This window comes from Anastrepha obliqua, chromosome 3 (genome assembly GCF_027943255.1).
Source record: "Anastrepha obliqua isolate idAnaObli1 chromosome 3, idAnaObli1_1.0, whole genome shotgun sequence".
Classification (NCBI taxonomy): domain Eukaryota; kingdom Metazoa; phylum Arthropoda; class Insecta; order Diptera; family Tephritidae; genus Anastrepha; species Anastrepha obliqua.
The window spans coordinates 115,480,451-115,500,956 of NC_072894.1; the positions used below are offsets into that span (position 1 = coordinate 115,480,451).

Sequence of the window (20,506 nt, forward strand, 5' to 3'; positions counted from 1 at the left end):
GTGCCGTTAATTACATGCAGCGAACATATCAGATGAGGAGAAAGCAACTGCCCGGCAAACACTGTTTTCGCATGTTTATGGATAGCTCCAGGACCGAGCATGGCTCCGGCTCTGGGGTCTACGTGGAATCCAGCGGGACAAAACTGCACTTTGCTCTTGGAATACATGCATCTGTGTTTCAAGCGGAGGTGTATGCGGTTCAAGAAGCGATGAACTTTGTTGTGGAAAACCGATTTGTCTGCAGCGACAAGCAAGTAGCGCTCATGGCCTTAGACAGCCCCCCAACTACATCAGGGATAGTCGAGTTCTGTAAATCGCGGGTAACGATACCTCTGACTTCTTAGCTAAGATGGGCTCTAAGGCCAACTTCTTTGGCCCAGAGCCCGTTTTGTCACTCCCTTCTACAGCCATCAAAGCGACGGTAAGCCTTGGGTAACTACCACCCCCAAGCGAGCTTGGCAGGCTGAGAGTGGCTGCAGATGGACTAAATTGATGCTACCTGTCATGTCCGATCGAATGTCGTAAACCCTTCTGTCATTAAGCAGAGGGGAGTGCAGACGTCTGGTGGGACTGATGACGGGCCACTTTCTGTGGGAGAATCACATGGAAAACTTGGGCATCTCAGACAGTGTACTCTGCCCAGCTGTGAAGAGCAGGATGAGACAGCGCACCAATTCCTGTGCGTCTGACCCGCCTTCGCCTGAATCAAGTTTGAGCTCTTTGGCACTGATGTGTTAAGAAGCGACCAACTTGGCTTCTTGGCACCACAAGATCTACTCAGATTTCTTCGAAGATCGGGTAGATTTAAAGAAAATTAAAAGGGAATCCAAGTGTAGTACAATGGACTTAATTAATGTCTAAGTGCTGCAATTGCTAGTTGTCCCGAGAAAAAAAAAACAAAAGCAACTGGTCACCAAAAAAAAAACAAAAATCGAATCTCTAATTATGACGATGATATTACCAAGGCGCATTCATTAAGGGTGATGGCACTAGACCAAAAACAAAACTCTGTACGTTTGATTGTCAAAACAGAGTATTGGGAAACTAGAAAGGAAATAATGAATTCGCCTTGTTTCATTCTGAGCTGACAGCCACATGGACTCGGCGAAAAAAAAAAAAACAACTCAGCTGATTTACCAACACCATCTTTAATACAGGGTGGGCCATATAGCGTTTGCTTTTTGAACCACCTATTTTCTTGAGAATGGTAACACAAATGACATGTCAAATGTGTTCATAATTTACTTAAAGGTTTGACATTTACGAAATGGGACGCTATACGCTTGAACAAAATTGGGAAATATTGAAAACCTATTTCCATAGTGGTGAGTCTTCTTCTTATTTTCTGATTTTCACATCGGTGGCTATGTCAATAACCAAATTGTCGGATTTGGGGCTCAGAAAATCCACATGTTACTGTAGAGAAGCAAATGCATCCACAACGAGTCACTGTTTGGTGCGGTTTTTGGTCTGGCAGCATCATCGGGCCATTTTTTTCGAAAATGAGCGAGGAGCCGCGGTTACAGTAAATGGCGAGCGTTACCGTGACATGATCAACGAGTTGTTTCCAAAAATTGAAGAGGATGATATGGAAGACATTTGGTTTCAACAGGACGGTGCAACTTGTCACACTGCCAAAGTTACACTCGAACTTTTGGCTACCGTTTTTGAAAACCGAATAATCAGCCGAAATTCCGATATCAATTGGCCGCCTCGGAGCTGTGCTTTAAGCCCGTTGGACTATTTTTGGTGGGGAGCCGTTAAGGACAAATGCTATGCGAACCGTCCAGAGACGATTGATGCTTTAAAACACGCAATCGAAGTTGCCATTCATGAAATTCGAGCCCAAACAATCGAAAATGTGCTTAAAACTTGGGTTGATTGAATGGCCTACTGTAAAGCCAGTCGTGGCAGTCATTTGAACGATATTATTTTTCATTCATAAATGACAATGTTCAATCTTCAAAATAAAAAAAAAGGTTGAAAAAATATTGATTAGTTTTTTTTTATAGCCGATTCAAAAAGCAAATTTTACATGACCCACCCTATAGATTCACCTTGTGATATTACGATAAAAATTAATAAAATTCGAACTTTTTGTCATTGAATATTGAATGGGAGAAACTCCACGCCTGATTATCTTGCAAAGCTGTCTGGCATGGGGTTGGGATCAATACTACGTTTCATAAGAGCCACAAAATGGTTCCACGAAGGAAGATAAATGAGGTTTCCGTGTAGCACAGTGGTATCACAACGGACTTGTAAGGTCTAAGTGAGTTGTTCGTGCAGACCGACTACCACCATAACCTAACATAATCAAACTCCACGCCTGAGAATTTATGTGCCACTTTTTTTAGAACCGGATGAGCTTTAAGAGATATCCTCATGCATTTTCTAGCCATCATACAGGGAGAGCTCGAGGTCATTTTTGCATACATGAAATATTGTAAAATTTACAAATATTAAATAGTAAAACAATTACCCAAATTCTGATGCCATTCTTATTGATTCTTCATTTGTTTTGGCTTTGGCTCTTCAACCACACTATCGTGAACAACAGCAATATTTTCTGTAGTGCGAGCTATACGAGCATGCAATGGTGTTTTCACATCTCCTACAGACCCAGTTTGCGCAAACTTTTGGACAATTTTTTCGATTATACGCACATTTGGACGATTAAATTGACCGATCAATCACGAAGTGCGCGATATGCATTTTGATTTGAACGCCAGTTTTCATAATAAGCCTGCATAACTTTAACGCGTTGGTCGATTAAATATCTTTCCGTGTTTTTAATTGAATTAATCTGAAATTGAAAAATGTCAAATGAAATGTAGAAAAAACTTGCGGCTTAGGTGTAGTTTACATTCAACATCGGCCCTTGAAACTTAACCACCCTTATTTTGCGAAAAACTGAGAGTATTCATTACCTTAAAATGAATTGCATATTAATATTCATGTTTCAATGAATATCAAACATTTTTTTGACAAAAAAAAATTACGGCGCTGCAGCTGCTCAAACGTGGCTCCTTTAATATGTGCCGTGGAATGGACAGCCTCTGAAATGAACCAGACAAAAAATTTTCATTCAAATAAGTTATTTCACTTTGCTCTTACCTATTTTTAATAAAAAAAAAAAATAAAAATTTGAAGTCAAAAAGAAATCAATTTATACTTTTTTATAAACCAATTTATCAAAACAATATTGAGGTACATGCAAATGCCAATATATTAAAAAAATTTCCAGTAATATTTTGATTACTTTTTGACTTTTCCGACAGCGCGGGAAGAATCGCATTTCCAGAAAAACGCGATTAAAGTTGTCGTTTTTACTCATTTTTGTTCGTCTCTCATCACTTCACTGACTTTATAGCGACTCTTTAAACTTTCTATTAAGTTAAAAATATTGAAAAGATATTCTCTAGATTGTAAATGAATTTTTAAAGCAAAAAAAAAATTTATAACTTGAAAGTGTTGGAGGAACTGCCTCCCTAAGGAAAATTCGGGGTGTACCTCATTTTGGATAGCTAGCAGCAAAATCTGTAGAGAGTTGAGACTAGCACTGCCATATTCGACAAACTGTAGGAGTATCTAAAGGGCCGCTGCCGAGAGATGCTAGGTAGTAATCTTGGAAAAATATTAAGGAAATTGGCCATTGTTTTTTATTATATTTTTAGTCGTTTAATAATTTCTATAATAACACGGCTACAGGCCCTATTTTTGATACAGGCCGGAAAATTTTTACTTTTTTTTCTTATATTTTACTGCTTTGACACTTTCATGCTCCGAAATCCGATGCCACTACTAGCAACATGCGACAAAAACCAACAGTTTTTATTGTTAAAAAAAAAAAATCATTTGCGAGAGAAACTAGGGATTCTATAAAGCAATGACGCATACTAAGTTTTTTATTTTTCCATGAATCAGCAGAAAGGGCAAACTCCAGGCGGCTCAAGCCACCAACCCCAACTCAGTTGATAACTAGAATAATTTAAAGCTATGTACTTGTAAACTCACACAAAAACTTAACTAAAATGTAATATTTATAATGATTAATGTTATGAAATACATACCGTAGAAAGAATTACTTATCTTACCCTATGGCAGGTGTAATTAATAAAGGAGGCAAAAAAAAAAAATATTTTTTAAAGAACTTTTCAGTTTCAAGGGATTAAATTTTTAAAAACTTATTTTGAATATCTACACCCAGTTTACTCAAACGAAACGTGATTAGATGTAGACTACATTTGTGGTGGTTTGAACAGGTTCAAGCACTCAGTCACAAAGACGAAGGTGGAAGGAGTAGAGAGACATGATAGACACAGTGCGTATGGTAAGGCTGAAAGATTGGTTTGAGATCACTCTTCCGCTAATCTTTTGGATTCATTGCTGAATCTTATGAGGTCCGGAAGAGGAAGAGCATGAACTTTAGCCACATTCAGTACATCCCATCCCAATAGCCTCAGTCTGAGTCTAGAAAATGACGAACAGCTATAGAGAAAATGCTCTGCAGTGTCTTCATTCTCAAGGCAGGTAAATGGTTCTCATGGCTGCCATATGCTGATCACAGGCGTTGTGCTCTGTGAGTACACCCCCCAGTGCTCTCAAGTCCTTCTACTACTAAGTTTTAGGAGAAGGCTCGCTAGTTTTCTGTTTGATTCTTTCATAAAGCACTTGGTTTCTCTGCAGGAGACCAACTCAGACCAACGTCTTCTATGGGTAGACCTCATGAAGTCGTCAATCCATAGTTGAATCGATGCAGAATTGACTCCAAGAAAAGGGGCAGGGCCGAGTGGTATGCTTGCAGAGCCTTCATTAGCCAGTTTGTCAGCCAACTCGTTTTCTGCGAAACCGCAAAGGAAAACTTTGTTGTTTTTTGCAACACTGGTCAGTTTTGCCTGCCATTCACCAACTTAATGAAAGGGGAACTATGCAGTTTTTAAAATAATTTTCTTTGTTTACTCTTCGCCAGAACAAATATAGTAATAAAGCCATTTAAAAAATTAATTCTTATATGTCCTTGAAATGTCTTAATGAATTATTTCGAACGAAAATATATATACTATAAAAATTCCATACTTGGTGATGAAATCATACTAGTTCTAAAGGGTAGACTTTCCCCCCAAGCCCACCGTAAAGGGGTGAATGAAAATATGTACGCCAATGCTAAGATTTTTAATTTACATAAATATGCGCTGTTAAAAGCGAAAATGGCATGATATGCAAAATAAATTTATTTCCTAAACAAAATAATGAAGAATATAGTTCGTAAAGTTTCCTTTTCGTTTTGCCACAGTTCATTTGGCGGACTTAGTGCATGTCTTGCCATTTAATATATTTACTTCACAAACATAAATTTGTGTATTATACATAAATAAGCGTATACTTGGTTATGCTGAAAACAAATTGTTTTAATAAATCTTATTTTTTCCTCTATCTTTCTTTTATTTTCATTTTTACCACCTTCGAATGGGATTTTCTAATGTCCAACGTGGCGTATGCGGCTGTCAAATGTGTGCGCGTTCAAAACGATTTATTGACTATATGCAAAAAATAACTAAAAATATATGAAATTTCAAATACTCCTCATACCCGGCTGCGTGCTCTGATCGGCGGTTGTCTCTTGTCGGTTGTCGGTGGTACCCGTGAATGGCATATGGCGGCATTGGTGGCACACAAGAATGGGGCCGATGACGTGAAGCGACATCGATGGTTCAAACACTTGAATTGGAATGACGTCTACAACAAAAAGCTAAAGGTAAGCACAAGCAGCAAATTATACACTACACACACATACATACGTAACACAGGTACTACACGCTCAATCCCGCAATCGCTCTACCCTCACTTCCTCTAATCTCTATTTTCATTCATTTAAGCTTTTTGGCATTTGCTTTCTTTGCCTTCTAGTGAAAATAATTTTCATAAATTTCCTGCTCAAAAAAATTCTAGAAATTAGGGAAAAATAAATTTTGCTAAATTTATAATAATACATGTGTTTGCAAAATTAAAACAACTTTTTTTTAATAGAAGTCGGCGAACTTGTGCTGCAGAAATGTAAATAAAATTAGGAGAAATGAATTTATTTTATAAAATAAAAATTTTAGTGCACAGTTTCCGCAAACGGCTCAAATAAAAACCTAATGTTGCGTTGCAAGACCAAAAACTACAAAAAAACAACAACAAAAAATCAAATAGAATTTGGTCACAACCCACACATACATACAATGCGCTGACGTAAACGTCTTGAACGTAATTTACTCTTTAGTATACAACTTATTGTACTGCATACTTTTCGCAGACACTAATGGCGGAGCAGCAAAAGATGCAACTACAGTGGCGAACATAAGGATTCGGACGCTGGGTAGTTGTTGTAAATATGCAGCTTTTTGTGAATTTGAATTTCTGATATTTAATTAAACTTTTAGAAGTACAGTAGATATTCGATATATCGATTTTCGCAAAAATTCAAAATTTCCAACAAAAACAAAAAAAATCGGAAAAACGAAAAAAATATGTTAGTTTCGAAAAATTTGTTGCGTACTTTTATTCTACGAAATCCTATTTAAAGACAAGGATGAGACATATCGATATATCAGTCTTTGTTGCATTAAAAATTACAAAAAAAATACTTCAAAAAGATTATAAAAAAAAAACTAAGTATGTACATGTGAATACACAGTTAAAATTTGAACTCAATCGCTCAAAATTTTTTTGAGTTATGACTGAAATATTTAAGGGGGTATTCTAGTGCAGAGGCATGGATTTGAGGTGTTTTTGCGGGTGCTATAAATAAAAAACGAAAAATGTTTTTACTCTCTGAACTGAACTGTCTGAACGTAGCATCAGCTACATACTGAAAAATAATCTGAAAGTCAAGGGCCACAAGATCCAACAGGCGCAAATCTCACACCAAAGCAGCAACAAGTCCGACTTGAGAGAGCGAAGGGGCTGCTTCGCTTGGCCGAAAGCGGTAAATTTCCGAATATTGTGTTTTCTGACGAGAAATTTTTAAAATTGAGCAATTCGTAAACTGTAAGTAATGATACAAGAAAAAAAATCCGACCCCTTCAGAATTAAAACTGGAGTAAGACAAGGGGATACGCTCTCATCAACAATCTTCAACCTTATGCTATGCAGTGCCATCGATGAAGTAAGTGACGCAAAAAGGACTGGACGTATTTTAAACAGAACTACCCAATTATTCGCATACGCAGATGACATAGTAATTGTCAGCAAAAATATCCACGCCCTAACCAAAACCTTCGCTGACATTGAAATTGCTGCTGGTAAAATTGGTCTTAAAATCAACGAAGATAAGACGAAATATTATATATGATGATGTCCAGACAAAATAAACCAACATCAGGCAAACTGAAAATTGGCGATTTTTCTTTTGAAATCGTTGAATCCTTTACTTATTTAGGCTTCAAACTGAGTAGAGACAATTCAATGAGCCTCACCATCGATGAGAGAATTCTAGCAGCGAACAGATCGTATGCGTCGTTAACGAAACTTTTCAAATCAAAACTACTAACCAGACAATGCAAATTGTCTCGGTATAAAACCATCATTAGACCAGTATTATGCTATGCAGCTGAATCGTGGACGCTAATTGAAGCACATAAAACAAAACTGCAAGCCTTTGAACGAAAAGTATTCAGAAGAATTTTCGGAGCAATCAAACATCACGGCGAGTGGCGGATAAGATGGAACGACGAGCTAGATCAACTGATAAACGGCGAAAATGTTATACGTTTCATCAAAGCGCAGCCGTTAAGTTGGCTGGGTCACATTACAAGAATGGACGGTACGAGGGTGCAGAAGAAAATCGTAGAAGCCAGAGCGTTTAACACTAGAGCAAGAGGAAGGCCGAGAACAAAATGGACCGACGAACTAGCGGACGACATCAAGAAACTTAGGATAACGAACTGGAAAAAAGTCGCAAGCGTTCGAGACGTATGGAGGTCCCACATGCAGCAGGCCAAAGCTCACAAAGAGCTGTAGAGCCAAAAGGTGATGATGAATTCGTAAACTGTCAAAATGATAGGGTTTATTTGACCGACCGTTCATACGAGAATTTGAGTGATCGATTGGCCACCAGGAGACAGCACCCGCCACAGGTAATGATTTGGGCCACTGTAACCGCAGATGGGCGATCTCCAATCGTTTTTAACGAGCCTGGCGTCAAATGCGAAATATTATTGGGAAAGTATTCTGGAGGTTGCTCTGAAGCCGTGGAGAGACAAACATTTTGGTGGCAGACCATGAACGTTTCAAAAGGACTCTGCACCGTCTCACAAAGCTCGAGTGAATCAAGAGTGGCTCAAAAACAACGTTCCGAGCTTCATAACGTCCATAGAATGGGTCTCAAATTCAACAGACGCAAATCCGATGTGGTATTCTCTTTGGGCCTTTTTGGAGAGCAAAGTCCGAACTAAAAGATTCACCAGTCTCGTGACGCTGAAAAAAGTCATTGTGCGCGAGTGGGTCAAATTACCTCCAAGTCACATTCGGGCAGCTTGCGATTCATTTCTGGACTGTCTCAAGGCCATAGTCGAGGCAAAAGGTGGTCATAACGAGCAAAAATAAATTGATTCTTAATTTTGTATTATTTTCACACATTTTTTACTTTGAATTGAATAAAACTAATTTTCCAAACTAAATATGGCCTTCTGAATTGGTTACACTTCGAGTGCCGGACCCTGTATAAGAAGTATGCAAAGTGTTCGTATGCCTACTTTGAGTTACGTGAAAAATCATTTATTGATATTAAACGTCAACTGATTTTTGCAGCACGATTCATTGACTCTATTTATATCGGATTGAAGGTTGGCTAAGTCGCGTAAATCTGTGACGGTTGCAAATATAATATTTTAAGGTCGCTAAGTAAAGTAAGAAATGAGCAAATTTGAAGCATGCGCTAATATTATTTATTAAAAAAGTAAAAAATATTGGTCCGACAATGCTACCTTGGGAGACACAATTCAAGCCACCATTGACGCAAAATTGGACCGGCCAAACGAACCAAAATTTTAAAGGATTTTTGCCATAAAAAGAAACTCATAAAATGACATTTGACATTTAGAGTCGGAATAAAGCTCCATGGGTCTCCATTTGTAAGACAACTACCTTTTTCATAGCAGCTGAACTCATGAGATAAGGTGAGACCAGGCACATACCTCCTGGAAAATAATGCATTGAAATGTCGAAAGGTGCCTGGGAGCTACTAACTGTGAAATGTAGTTCTGGTAAATCTGCGGATTTCAATTTTAGTAAATCTTTAGGCAGATTTTACCTGAATGCTTACCTGAATGGAGCTGGTGGGTTTTGCTAGCAAATGTGTCCGTAATGGGCAGAAAAGCAATCACAAGGCTGTACTGGAGTGTAAGGAAATATTCACCATCGTCTGCGTTCTAACGCGACATTGGAAAAAGCTAGACCCGTCTTTTCGAAAATGCCGCTGAAGCTGCGGAAATGGCTTGGAGTTTTCTTAACTCCTCTTCACTTTGCCTCACTTTTAGTACACCGTCAGATTTACTTGTCGGCCACTGTGTGCGGCATGCGGTTTTATGTTTATGCGCAATTATTTAAAGGAAATTTTCGCCATCCAATAATAATAAATGTTTTGAAATTTTTGTTGTCAACATTTCCATTTCCACTAAGAATCATTACGCGGCCATAATTCATACAAATTAAATTCCTATAAATCATTAATTTTGGCATCAAAATTAAAAATATTCCTCAAATTGATTGCTGTACTCAAATTTTATACGAAACCATAACGCAATTGAGTGCATACATAAATATTTTATGAAAATATTATAGATTTTCTGTTAAATATACCCTGCGGTGCAAGCACTCGTAATTTATTGAAAATTGTGCCAGCGTGCCGCAAGAGTTTCCATTAAATACTGTTTAGTGAATAATTAAAATGTTCCTGCTCAATTAATTGGTGAACACTTTGATGGATTTGTGTTCAAAGAACTAATCAATCGTTTGTCTAAAAAATTAGTAGATATTAAACTGACAAGTGCAGAACTTGCAAAGAATTAATTTGAAAGCAGTGACTGGCGAAATTTAAGATTTGTTTATGCTTCTTCTTAAGCGTAAGCGATTTTCGTCGAATTTAATAAATGAAGCCATGCTAAACGACGCCAATTAGCAGTGCCAAGTGAAGCCTTAACATTCTTTATCCACGTGGGTTCTTCCAATGCAATGGAGGCCTTGCTTTTCCTCTGCTACCTTCTTGGAACATTTTATCGAACACTTGCAGCGCTGGTGTGTTTGTGCCCATTCTTACGATGTGGCCCATGCCCATTCTTGTCTACAGCTCATCATTCCATCGCCATCGATATTCGCCATCTCCAACGCACAAAGGCCCATACATCCACTTAGGAATCTTTCTCTTAAATACTCCTAGTGAATCGTCAAACTTCTGCGCCATACAATGGACGGACATGGTGAGAGACGTATCAAGTATGACTTTTTCTCATCAATGAAAGACTTGACTGCTGTTATTAAAATTTTGTTATTAAGTCAAAAAACCAATTTATTTACAAAACCATCACCATAAACTCTTAGAGTTCAGTGTGGAAAATTAGGCCACAACGAATTTCTCACATTCGGGTCTGTTTTGCGCCAATCTCTTAGCTTCATTCCAGCTAAGCTGCATTGCGCGGGTTTCTGACCCAGCAGTCGTCTCCAGATATACGCTGGGCTAGTCCACGTCTGCGGCTTCCTTGTCAATGGGGGCCCTTGTAAAGTTACCATTTCCTCTGCGTAGAACATGGCCAATTCAGCTCCATTTTTTGCTTCGGATCTCTAATAGTATTGGCTTTCACCGGGTGCTGGCCCATAAGTCAGGATTCGCGATAATATTTGGTCTGAATATTTTGAGAATTTTTCGAAGGCATCTGTTTACAAAATCTTGTAATGAGTTTGAGTCAGCTGACGTCTCATTCCACATTTTACTACCATAAAGTGAAATCGACTTCACATTGGAGTTAAAAATTCGTAGTTTTGTGCGCCGTGAAATGTGTGATGCGTTTTAAACTGCTTGCAGAGAGCCAAATGCCGACACAGCTTTCTTTTTTCGGTTGTTGATATCATAGTTTCTCATACATTATCTGACAGTTTGCGTCCTTGTAAAGTGCCTCGACGAATTGAATGAATTTACAGGGTTGTCAATATTCGACGGACCCATCTGGCAACCCTGTATCTTTTGACAAAGACGTCAGATCGCTTAATGACATACCGCGTTGGAAGCGTCAGTCCAAGCAGATTTTTATCATGGAACAGTACACGCCACGCGAGCGCTCCCAAATTGTTGAAATTTACATTCAACAAAAGAAGTCAATTGTGAAAACTCAACGTGCGTATAAAAAATTAAATAATGTGAAAAGTGCGCCTTCTAAGAACACCATTAAACGTTTGTACGAAAGATTTTCGACCGGTGATGCTCTTTCTAAATCTCTCAAAACCGACCAAGGCGATCGGATGAGACTATTGCTCTTGTACGGGACAGTGTTGAGACGTCGCCAAGGACATCCCAAAATCGCCGTTCTCAGCAGTTGGGCATTGCTCGGACCACTTTACAACGAATTATCCGCATTAATTTGCATTTATTCCCGTATAAGAATCAATTAACGCAAAGATTGTTGCCTGCGGACAAGCCTCGTCGATTGCAATGGGCCCAAAGAGTCATCAAAATCCGTCGGGTCCGTCAAATATGGGCAACCCTGTAGATAGGACTCATTTGCACTCGAGGGCGTTACGAATAGCGCCATGATGTAAAGTATCGAACGCGTTTTGAGACGCTTTAAAGACAAGGTAGAGCGGAGTCCTCTAGTCAACTGACTGTTCAGCGATAAGTCGGATAGTTTATCACAAATTTCGACTATTCATTGTGCCACCTTAAAGCATTCACTTGAAGTTCGCTTCAGCTTGAGGAACGAGAAACAGCCGCAGGGTAGTGATATCAGGGATACGGGGTAGATGTGGCGACATTTGAACCCTTTTTCCGCCAATAATCCGTGCACAATGAACGACAAGTGGGCAGATGTGATGTAGGGGGTGCAAAATACAGCTGGTCTTGGGAGTTCGGTTTGACCCGAAAAATTCGAGTTAGCAATTGTTTCATAGTGCTTAGTAACTGTTCATGAGGCAGTAACTGTTCGTGAGGTACGAACATATTCACAATGAACAGAGCCATGAATATTAAATAAAAAACAAAAAAACATTGCCTTAACTTTTTGCTCTTTCCAGCCACTGCTGACCTTGTTTGCGGGTTCCAGGGTTATACTCAAATATGCAGTTCTCATCTCCAGTGATTACCCAGATTCAAACAATCTCTGTCGTCGCCAGAGTTCATTAAAGATTACATCAAGGCAGATTGATTTTATGGAGGTATGGAGCGACTCTTACCTATCGCTTAAATCTTTTCAAGTAGCACCAAAGCGCCGTTTTGATACCATTATGAGACCTCCAACAGGCAGATATATACAGCCAGCCAGAACTGTTGATATAATGGAGAAGATTGATGGGACTTAGGTTGGCGCGCTGCCCCAGGCTGTCGAAGAAAGGAGTGCCCAGTGACCTTAGTCGTCGAGCTGCCAAATCCGGACATTTACAGAGAAAGTGATCTCCTTCTCTGAAAGCTCCCCACAGCTTCTGCAATATGGGTTAAATGGTAACCCTAGCTTTTTCGCGTGAGTGCCGATCGTCCACTGACCGGTAAGCACAGCTGCGAGTTTGGAAATTGAATGGGGAGGAGTCCAAAGTACTTTCTGAGTCCTGCGTATATCGTATTGGAGCCAAAGGGGTTTCGAAATAGCACATGAAGATATGCAGTTCCATCTTTTCTGCGATCAATGCCTCGATCCAACTCTGCGCATTTGGAAAGATTGCCCTAACATGACCCTGAAACTCTAGTTTGCTGATAGAGAGATCGGTTCAAATTTCAGAAAAATACAGTGTTAGCTGCCCGAAAATGCTACCATGTCCCTTGAGAGATTGCCTCCAGAGGCCAATCTCCTTTAACCTGATTGCACTTTGAGCTGCGATAGAAATGACGGAAAAGTCGATGGGAAGTTAGTACAAAAGGACATTCAGTGCAGCACTGGGGCAAGTTTTACATGCCCCGCATGCAGTTCTTTTCACCCTCCCTAGTTTAATGATAATATAGCCCTTCCGAAGAGCTACCCACCAAACTAGGAATTTAACATACGTTAAAATTGGCAAAACCACTGCGTTGTACATCCACAGTACGACCTGTGACTTGAGTCCCCATTTTTCACCAAATATAGATTTGCAGGAGCAGAAGGCTATACTGGTCTTCTTTACCCGATTTTCAATGTATAGCTTCGAATGGAGTTTGGAGCCAAGTATCACTCCAAGATACCTAAATTCCGATGAGAGCGGGAGAACGTGGTTGTTTAATTTGGGAAGTCGAAAGGGTGGAGGAAGTTTATATTTTCTGGTAAATAGCACCAGCTCCGTTTTGTCAGAGTTGACTAGGAGGCCACAAGTGGCAAGCCCAGCGACTGAGTACAGCAAGTGACCTTTCCAAAATCTCAGCTATGACTGAGGGAAATGGTCCCGATACCATCAGGACCAAGTCATCGGAGTATGCTACTACCTTAATCCCACCCTTATTTACCATTATCAGAACTTCGTCAAAGAAGGAGCGAGGGGGCATCACCCTGCACCGTCGCCCTGTGAACGAGTCTAGTGAATTTAGCCCCTCTTGCGACCGCATTAACTTCCTTGCAGCCAAGCAGGGACGAGATCCAGAGACAGATAGGTCTTTCTACCTCTGGTCTATCTGAAGTACTACTTAACGGTTGTCCCGCGGGAGGGAAACGGAGCTGGGGTGGGTTTTTGGTGGGTGAGCCGAAAGGCAAGTCTCACACTTTTCGGCTTTCAACGTTTTGTGCCACCTCCATAAAAAAAACCTCTAGTCTATCCAACGCAGTGACAATTGGCTCCACCCTGATATTATTAAAAGCACTTTCTATATCTATGAAGGTTTCCCTTTTACTTAAATTAAGTAATTAAAAAGGGTCCACCACCTCGGTCGTGTTGCCATGCATTCATATAAAATATAGAACAATAAACCACCAGAATGTGTTAAAATTTTGAAAAAGCTTTGAAAAAGGGTACCTCTGTGAGCTTTGCACATGAGATCTGTTTGCGTCGAGCACAGTAGCTTAACTTTAACACTTTCCGGTCAAATTTCGGTATGAGAAATTTTTCTCAGTGCTTACCGCTGATTTTAGCACTCGTTAGCAGGCAATGATAAGCCTTTGGGTGTATTTCTATCATGAAAAATCATACGCCTGATTCCACTATCCAGAACAATTCTAGAAGCTGTTGAAGTGTACATCGATCACTTTTTCTGCCATTGTCTGGCCTACTGTATAAACAAGCAGAAATATCCAAGCAATAATGGCATACGATTATCTTTTCAATGAGGCTATTTTGTGTCCATTAGCATTACTTTAATGTTTGCATGTATGTGTAAGTTCTCATTTTCAAAAACAGCCCTTTACATTTATCTACTTTCATGCCACGTCTATAGTTTCTATCGAAAATAAGCCAAATATCGGTTGTGTTTATTGCCAGCTGACGCTCGAATTCGCAGTTTAAAAGTTCAAAACCATTTTAAAAAAATAAATAATTCAGTAAACATCTGTTTGCTAATAGTTTTTCGTGCTCGCGCAAAACACAGCAGGGAGTTATTGGCCGCATTTGCTGCATGTCAATGCTTTCATTGCCAGGAGAAGCAAAAATGAAGAAAAAGAAGAAGAATAAAAAAAACACTGAAAATACAAGGCACAAAAACTTAATAAGATACAACGCAGCCAGGCGAGTGGCTTCACAATCGCGGACATAAATTTTAAAATTAGTTTCATGAGTGAAATTGGGAGAGTCCGATTAAGTTAGCGTTTGATTTGCGTAAGCAGCTGCCACATTCATGAAATGGCAATATTCTCAGACTTCCGATATTTTCTATATTATTATTATAAATGACTATTTGTGCGACTGACGACCTAAAAAGAACTGCAGCCATGTAGCTTACGCAAACAATTTTAGGCCATTTATAAATCCTAAAACTGCTGTAGGCTTAATTTCTACCAGGAGGTTTAATTCTATAACTCTGTTACCCAGGTAATTTAGTCTGCGTTGTGCCATTGCTGGGAAGTTGCATAGAATATGTTCCGGTGTTTCTTCTGCCTCTTTACTGAACCTACAAGAATCATTCTCTACTACATGAATTTTTTTATGTAGTAATTAATTTTATAATCTCCAGTTAGTAGTTCAGTGTAAAGTTGCATGCCATTTCTGTTGAGTTTTATGTTTGCCGCTTCCTTTATACGTTCTGGATAAATGAGTCTGTTTGATTTCTGCGTACCTGTTTGGGCTCTCCAGTACTCAATTAGGCCTCGTTGTTCCCGCTCCCGTAGAAAAGCACTTTTGAAGCTGTTATTTGCCTTGCAGAAAGGTACAGGACCTATGAAGGAAGTATTTGCACCCTTTTTCGTTAAAGTGTCCGGAATTTCATTCCATTCATGTCCCTCATGTCCCGCTACCCATATCAGAGTAACAATTTTTCTTGATGCTAGAAACATTCCCAGCCCAACCTTTATTGGAATGCGAAGCTATCCAGCGATTTTAGAGCTGCTTGACTGCCAGAGAGAATGTTGATGTTGCACCAGGCGTGCCTCTACGAAGACATTCTCTGGCACATAGCTCTAAGGCGTGGGCCTCCGCCTGAAAAATTGTTTTTCCCATTGCAATTGTCTTCTTGAAATGTGGTCCCAAAATCCCAGCCCCGGCTCTGCCATTTGACCCCATTTCCAACCCTTCAGTTAACCACACCGGTGCGCTCTATTAGAAAGATATTTTATTATTTTTCCATGCCGAGCGATCTCTGATGACCACTTTGATATTCTTGGAGTACTTTAGTTTTCTTCCTATCTTGTCATAGACCGTCAGGCATGGGAGTTCAGAATTGAAACCAGACTTCTTGCTTGCCCTGTAAAGTTGAATTCTTTAAGGTGAAATAGATTAGGAGTCCTTACGGCTGCACCAGCTGCTGACCATTTGGCTACAAAATGGAGTGGAATGAGGCCACTGATTATTACTTCCGATATTGTACGAGTGTATAAGAGAAGAAAGTGTAAAAGTAAAGTAGGACATTTTTGATTTGAATTAGATTGACTTTTTAAACTCTTTATGGAGTTATGGAAAATGATCATACAGTAGCGAGCATAACTAAGTGCTTGATATGCTTTTTTTTTGTTTTGTTTTTTTGTTTTTTAAGTTAGAATTTGTTTGCTATTTTTTATTTTATATAACAATGCATTGAAATTATTAAAATTCACTATGAGATTCACTGAGAGATGATTCGTAAAACTCGAACATTTTTGGGTCATCGTCAAGTATCTTGTAGGACCGCAATACAGAAATTGGTATAAAAATTCGAGCTGGTGGGACAAGTTAGTGACGTGAAGAGTTAGACCCGTGCACGTCGCTCAAGAACAGCCGAAAATATTGCTGTTGTAGCCGAAAGTGTGGAAGAAAACCCAGGTTTGTCCATTCCTCGTCGTTCTTTGGTATTAGGCATTCCACAAACGTCATTACACCGTATTTTGCATAAAGATTTGGGTCTTAAGGCTTATAAAGTCCAGTTAACACAAGAACTCAAACCGGCCGATCATCAACAACGTCGTGTCTTTGCTGATTGGGTTGTTGAAATGCATGAAAATGTTTTGGAATCCCATCGAAAAATCAGCTTGACTAATGAGGCCCATTTCCATTTCGGTGGCTTCGTCAACAAGCAAAATTGTCGGATCTGGGACTCAGAAAATCCAAGAGTTATTGCTGAAAAGCCTCTCTATCCTCAACGTGTGACTTTTTGGTGCGGTTTATGGTCCGGCAGAGTTGGAACTTACTTTTTCGAAAATGAAACTGGAGAGCTATCGAGAGATGATTAACGATTTATGGCTGGAATTGGATGGTATTGATCAGGACAACGTTTATTTTCAACAATACGACGCTACGTGCCACACAAGCAACGAATATATCGAATGAATATCAAAATAACACCTGTTATTGGAAAACCCTTTATAAAAAACTATAAAAATATGAATCAGCTGTAAGACTATATAAATCAAACTTTCAAACCATATAAAACATTAAAAAAAATCGCAAAGTTTTAAGCTTTAAACTAAACTAAATTTTAAACTTTACCATAGAGCTCCTTCCATGTGAAGTTCCAGCTTTAATAAGCAAACGAACGGGTTGTCCCTCTGAGCACACTGTCATGGCAGTCTGATCTGCCCTATCAGAATGATCCACCTACATATTACTTCTGCTGCATTCCTAAAAAATTTCGTGATGTGTTTGATGCTTTTGGATGTAGAAGTAATCATCCAGTTTTATATTTGAATAACTTTTTTACTAAATAAAAAATAAATGATTTTGAGTGATGGAAGTTTTTGCATGCCATTGTCAACTATTCTGGTTGCACATTTGAAATTTATGGTGGCGAAATGTCACCTAATGCAAGGTGAGTGCGCAAGACGTTTTTTTTTTCAAAATTCAGTAAAATTCAATATCAAAGTCGCAGATCTCTGAATAAGACAGTCTTCTATATCAGCTTTATGAGGGTCCTGGAATAGAGAAAAATCGTTTAAATCCTTTCGAAGAAGGAAAAAATAGAGCAGACAAATGTTGACCGACGTGCATTTTTTCTATAACAGCCGGACGTTCTGTAAGAAAAACCGAAATATCTTTGACTTCAGGACCTCATATGAAGACACTTACTTTGTTTAGACATTATATATCTTCTGTAGAGTCATTTAGTCGTATCAGCTAAACCCAGGATATCTGCTTCTGTGCTGGGTTTGGGAACCGCCGCGTAAAAATCCTTCCCTAATGAAAAACAAAAAAAAGTCTGGGATGAGAACTGCTTATTTTGATGACGACCCCTGCTAACGAGCTAAGGATTATGATTTGACAGGCCCCTTAATGGAGAAGGTGCCTCTGCCCTGCTGGTTGATGTTCTCGTAAGAGCAAAGGCTGACATCACTGCCATTCAAGAGATGCGATAGACGGGGTAAGGCAAGAATATCCCTGGACCTTGTGACGTCTACTACAGTTGTCATGTAAAGAAACGCAAATTCGGTGCTGGATTTATAGTATGAGAGGGACTTCGTCGACAAGTACAATACTTTCGTTCACTCTAGTGGACGGGCGTCGCGCAATAATCCGCATCAAAGCGAGATTTTCCAACGATGGATGCGAAGGACGATGCGATTAAATATTGATTCTATGGGTGCCTGCAACGTACCTATGAGCGATGCCCCCGCCACATAATAAACATCGTGCTTCCCGACTTCAATGCCAGGAGGAGATTTTGGGTCTCACAGTTGGAAAGTTCAGCCTGCGCAATGAAACATCAGGTAACAGACGGAGGCTGATCGAGGCTGATTAAAATCGCTTAAGCAATCAGGAAGAAAAAGGAGAAGTAGCTAAACCAAGTGACTTAAATGTGAATGAGAAGATAAGTGCGTTCAGCAAGTCCAAAAGTAATTTGTTTAACTGCCGCTGATCGCAGCTGCTCGGCTGGTATATAATTATATTCAATGCATCATCAGCTGCATTTCTCTACTGGGTACTTTTTGTGCGCTATATCGATTACTAAGTGTTCTAGCTGTCAGTTGAACAAGAAATGCTGCACTGTTGGCCTTTTGGCTTTTCACTTTTTCGGCTTTGGCCACTTGGCTGCTGTTTCATACTCATTGACGGCGGACTGTTGTTAATGCAACTGCAATAAATCTCTGCCAACTAACTGTGAAATGAACGAAAAAATAAATTTGCTTAATGTTTTTGTTTCTATTTTTCTAGATTTTATTGTTAGTAGAAAATTTTCAAAAACTAAACTTCAAAACCTGTGTATTTTATTTATTTCCATAATTTATTGCGTGGCGCGTGTAAAATGGCCTAGGCCATTTGCAGTTGTTGTTCTTACAAATTGATGTTTAATTTTCACTATCGTTGCTGCTAAAAGCAATACTCGTGTGTGGATTAAGTGTATAAGTATTAGTTATGGTTTTGATGGCGGGGCGTCCGAGCAAATGGTAGCGAAATGGTGAGAAACTGCTGCACTAATGAGAAGATATTTAACATTTGAGAGCTGCTACAACAATTACAATTATAAGAACTGCCTACCACATGGATGTGTGTGGTGGATTGCGGGAGGTCGTAATTCTCATTACTCACACACTGCGTACATAACCTAATTATTATGACAGACGCTAATTTTTCTTGATAGATTCCTTTTTCTTTTTCTTTTTTTTTCACTCACTTTTCTTTCTCGGTCAAGTTTTCGCATACATATAATATTAAGCTTTTGTAAATATTTGCTCAACTGTAATTTTATTTTGCTCTAAAATTTTGTAAATAATTCATTGCATTTGTTATTCTTTCATTGCAGCCCCCAATTATTCCCGATGTCACATCCGATGGTGATACGAGCAATTTTGATGATTATCCCGAAAAGGATTGGAAGCCCGCCAGAGCAGTAGACCAAAGAGATTTGCAGTTGTTTAATGATTTCTAAAATAGTGAATAAGTTTTGTAGCTGTATTTATTTATTACCTACCTACTAATGATAATTAAAATAAAATTATAAACAAATTAAAGTTAAAATATAAAACACACTAAGTTTGTTTAATTTAATATTGGCAAGAAGAAATGAAAATAGTAAAAAAAATAAATAAAGAATAGAATAAAAAAATCAAATCAAACAAAATAAATTAATTTGAATAAAATTTTTTTTAAATAAAAAAAATAAGAAACTAAAAAATAGAAAAAAATTTAAAAGTATATACAAATATATTCATAAATAAAAATAAACATAATATAAATATATAATAAGATGAAGTATTAAAAATTATAGCAAAAATGGAAAACCCTCTTGCCGAATGCTCTTTTAATATCCGCAAAAAAATAAAATATTACAAAAACGCAGCATTTTAAAATAAGCTTTTGTATACCAATTTTTTGTGATCGACGGGCGTCAGCTGTTGTGGATTCACGTTTGAATGCACATGAATTTTTGAATAACATAAAATAACAAAATGAAATAATAAAATAAAACAAAATAGGGGTGTGTATCTATGTATTTTTGGCACAAAATAATAATTTACTTAAATGACTGCCTGCGAATAATAAACAAGTAATAAGCAGTTTTTAAAGCAATCTACGATAATACAGGGTGGGCCAATAACAATTTATTTAGCGCAGATAAGTCTCTTCCCCTCCGCTCCGCTTATTTGCCAGGGGATGCGGAAGACTGCAAGTTCCGTAAACTGAAAAAGCAAATGAAATGCTGTCTTGGCTAATGTAACCGTCAACTGTTAAGAATTAGAATGAATTAGAATGTTATATTGTAGGCAGCCCTTTGTACGAAATTATATCGCACAGGTAATCGAAA

At 38.6% G+C, this 20,506-nt stretch overlaps 1 protein-coding gene across 3 annotated transcripts in view; it reads left to right on the plus strand.

Moving 5' to 3' along the window:
* LOC129241505 (cAMP-dependent protein kinase catalytic subunit 3) overlaps positions 1-19,726 on the plus strand; it is a 117,118-nt gene extending 97,392 nt beyond the window's left edge. For all 3 annotated transcript variants that reach the window (XM_054877866.1, XM_054877868.1, XM_054877869.1), the window contains 2 exons: positions 5,681-5,758; positions 19,505-19,726. In XM_054877866.1, coding sequence (XP_054733841.1) covers positions 5,681-5,758; positions 19,505-19,630 — 204 coding nt within the window. In that variant the 3' untranslated portion in view covers positions 19,631-19,726. The remainder of the gene's footprint in view (positions 1-5,680; positions 5,759-19,504) is intronic.
* The last annotated feature ends 780 nt before the right edge of the window (positions 19,727-20,506 follow it).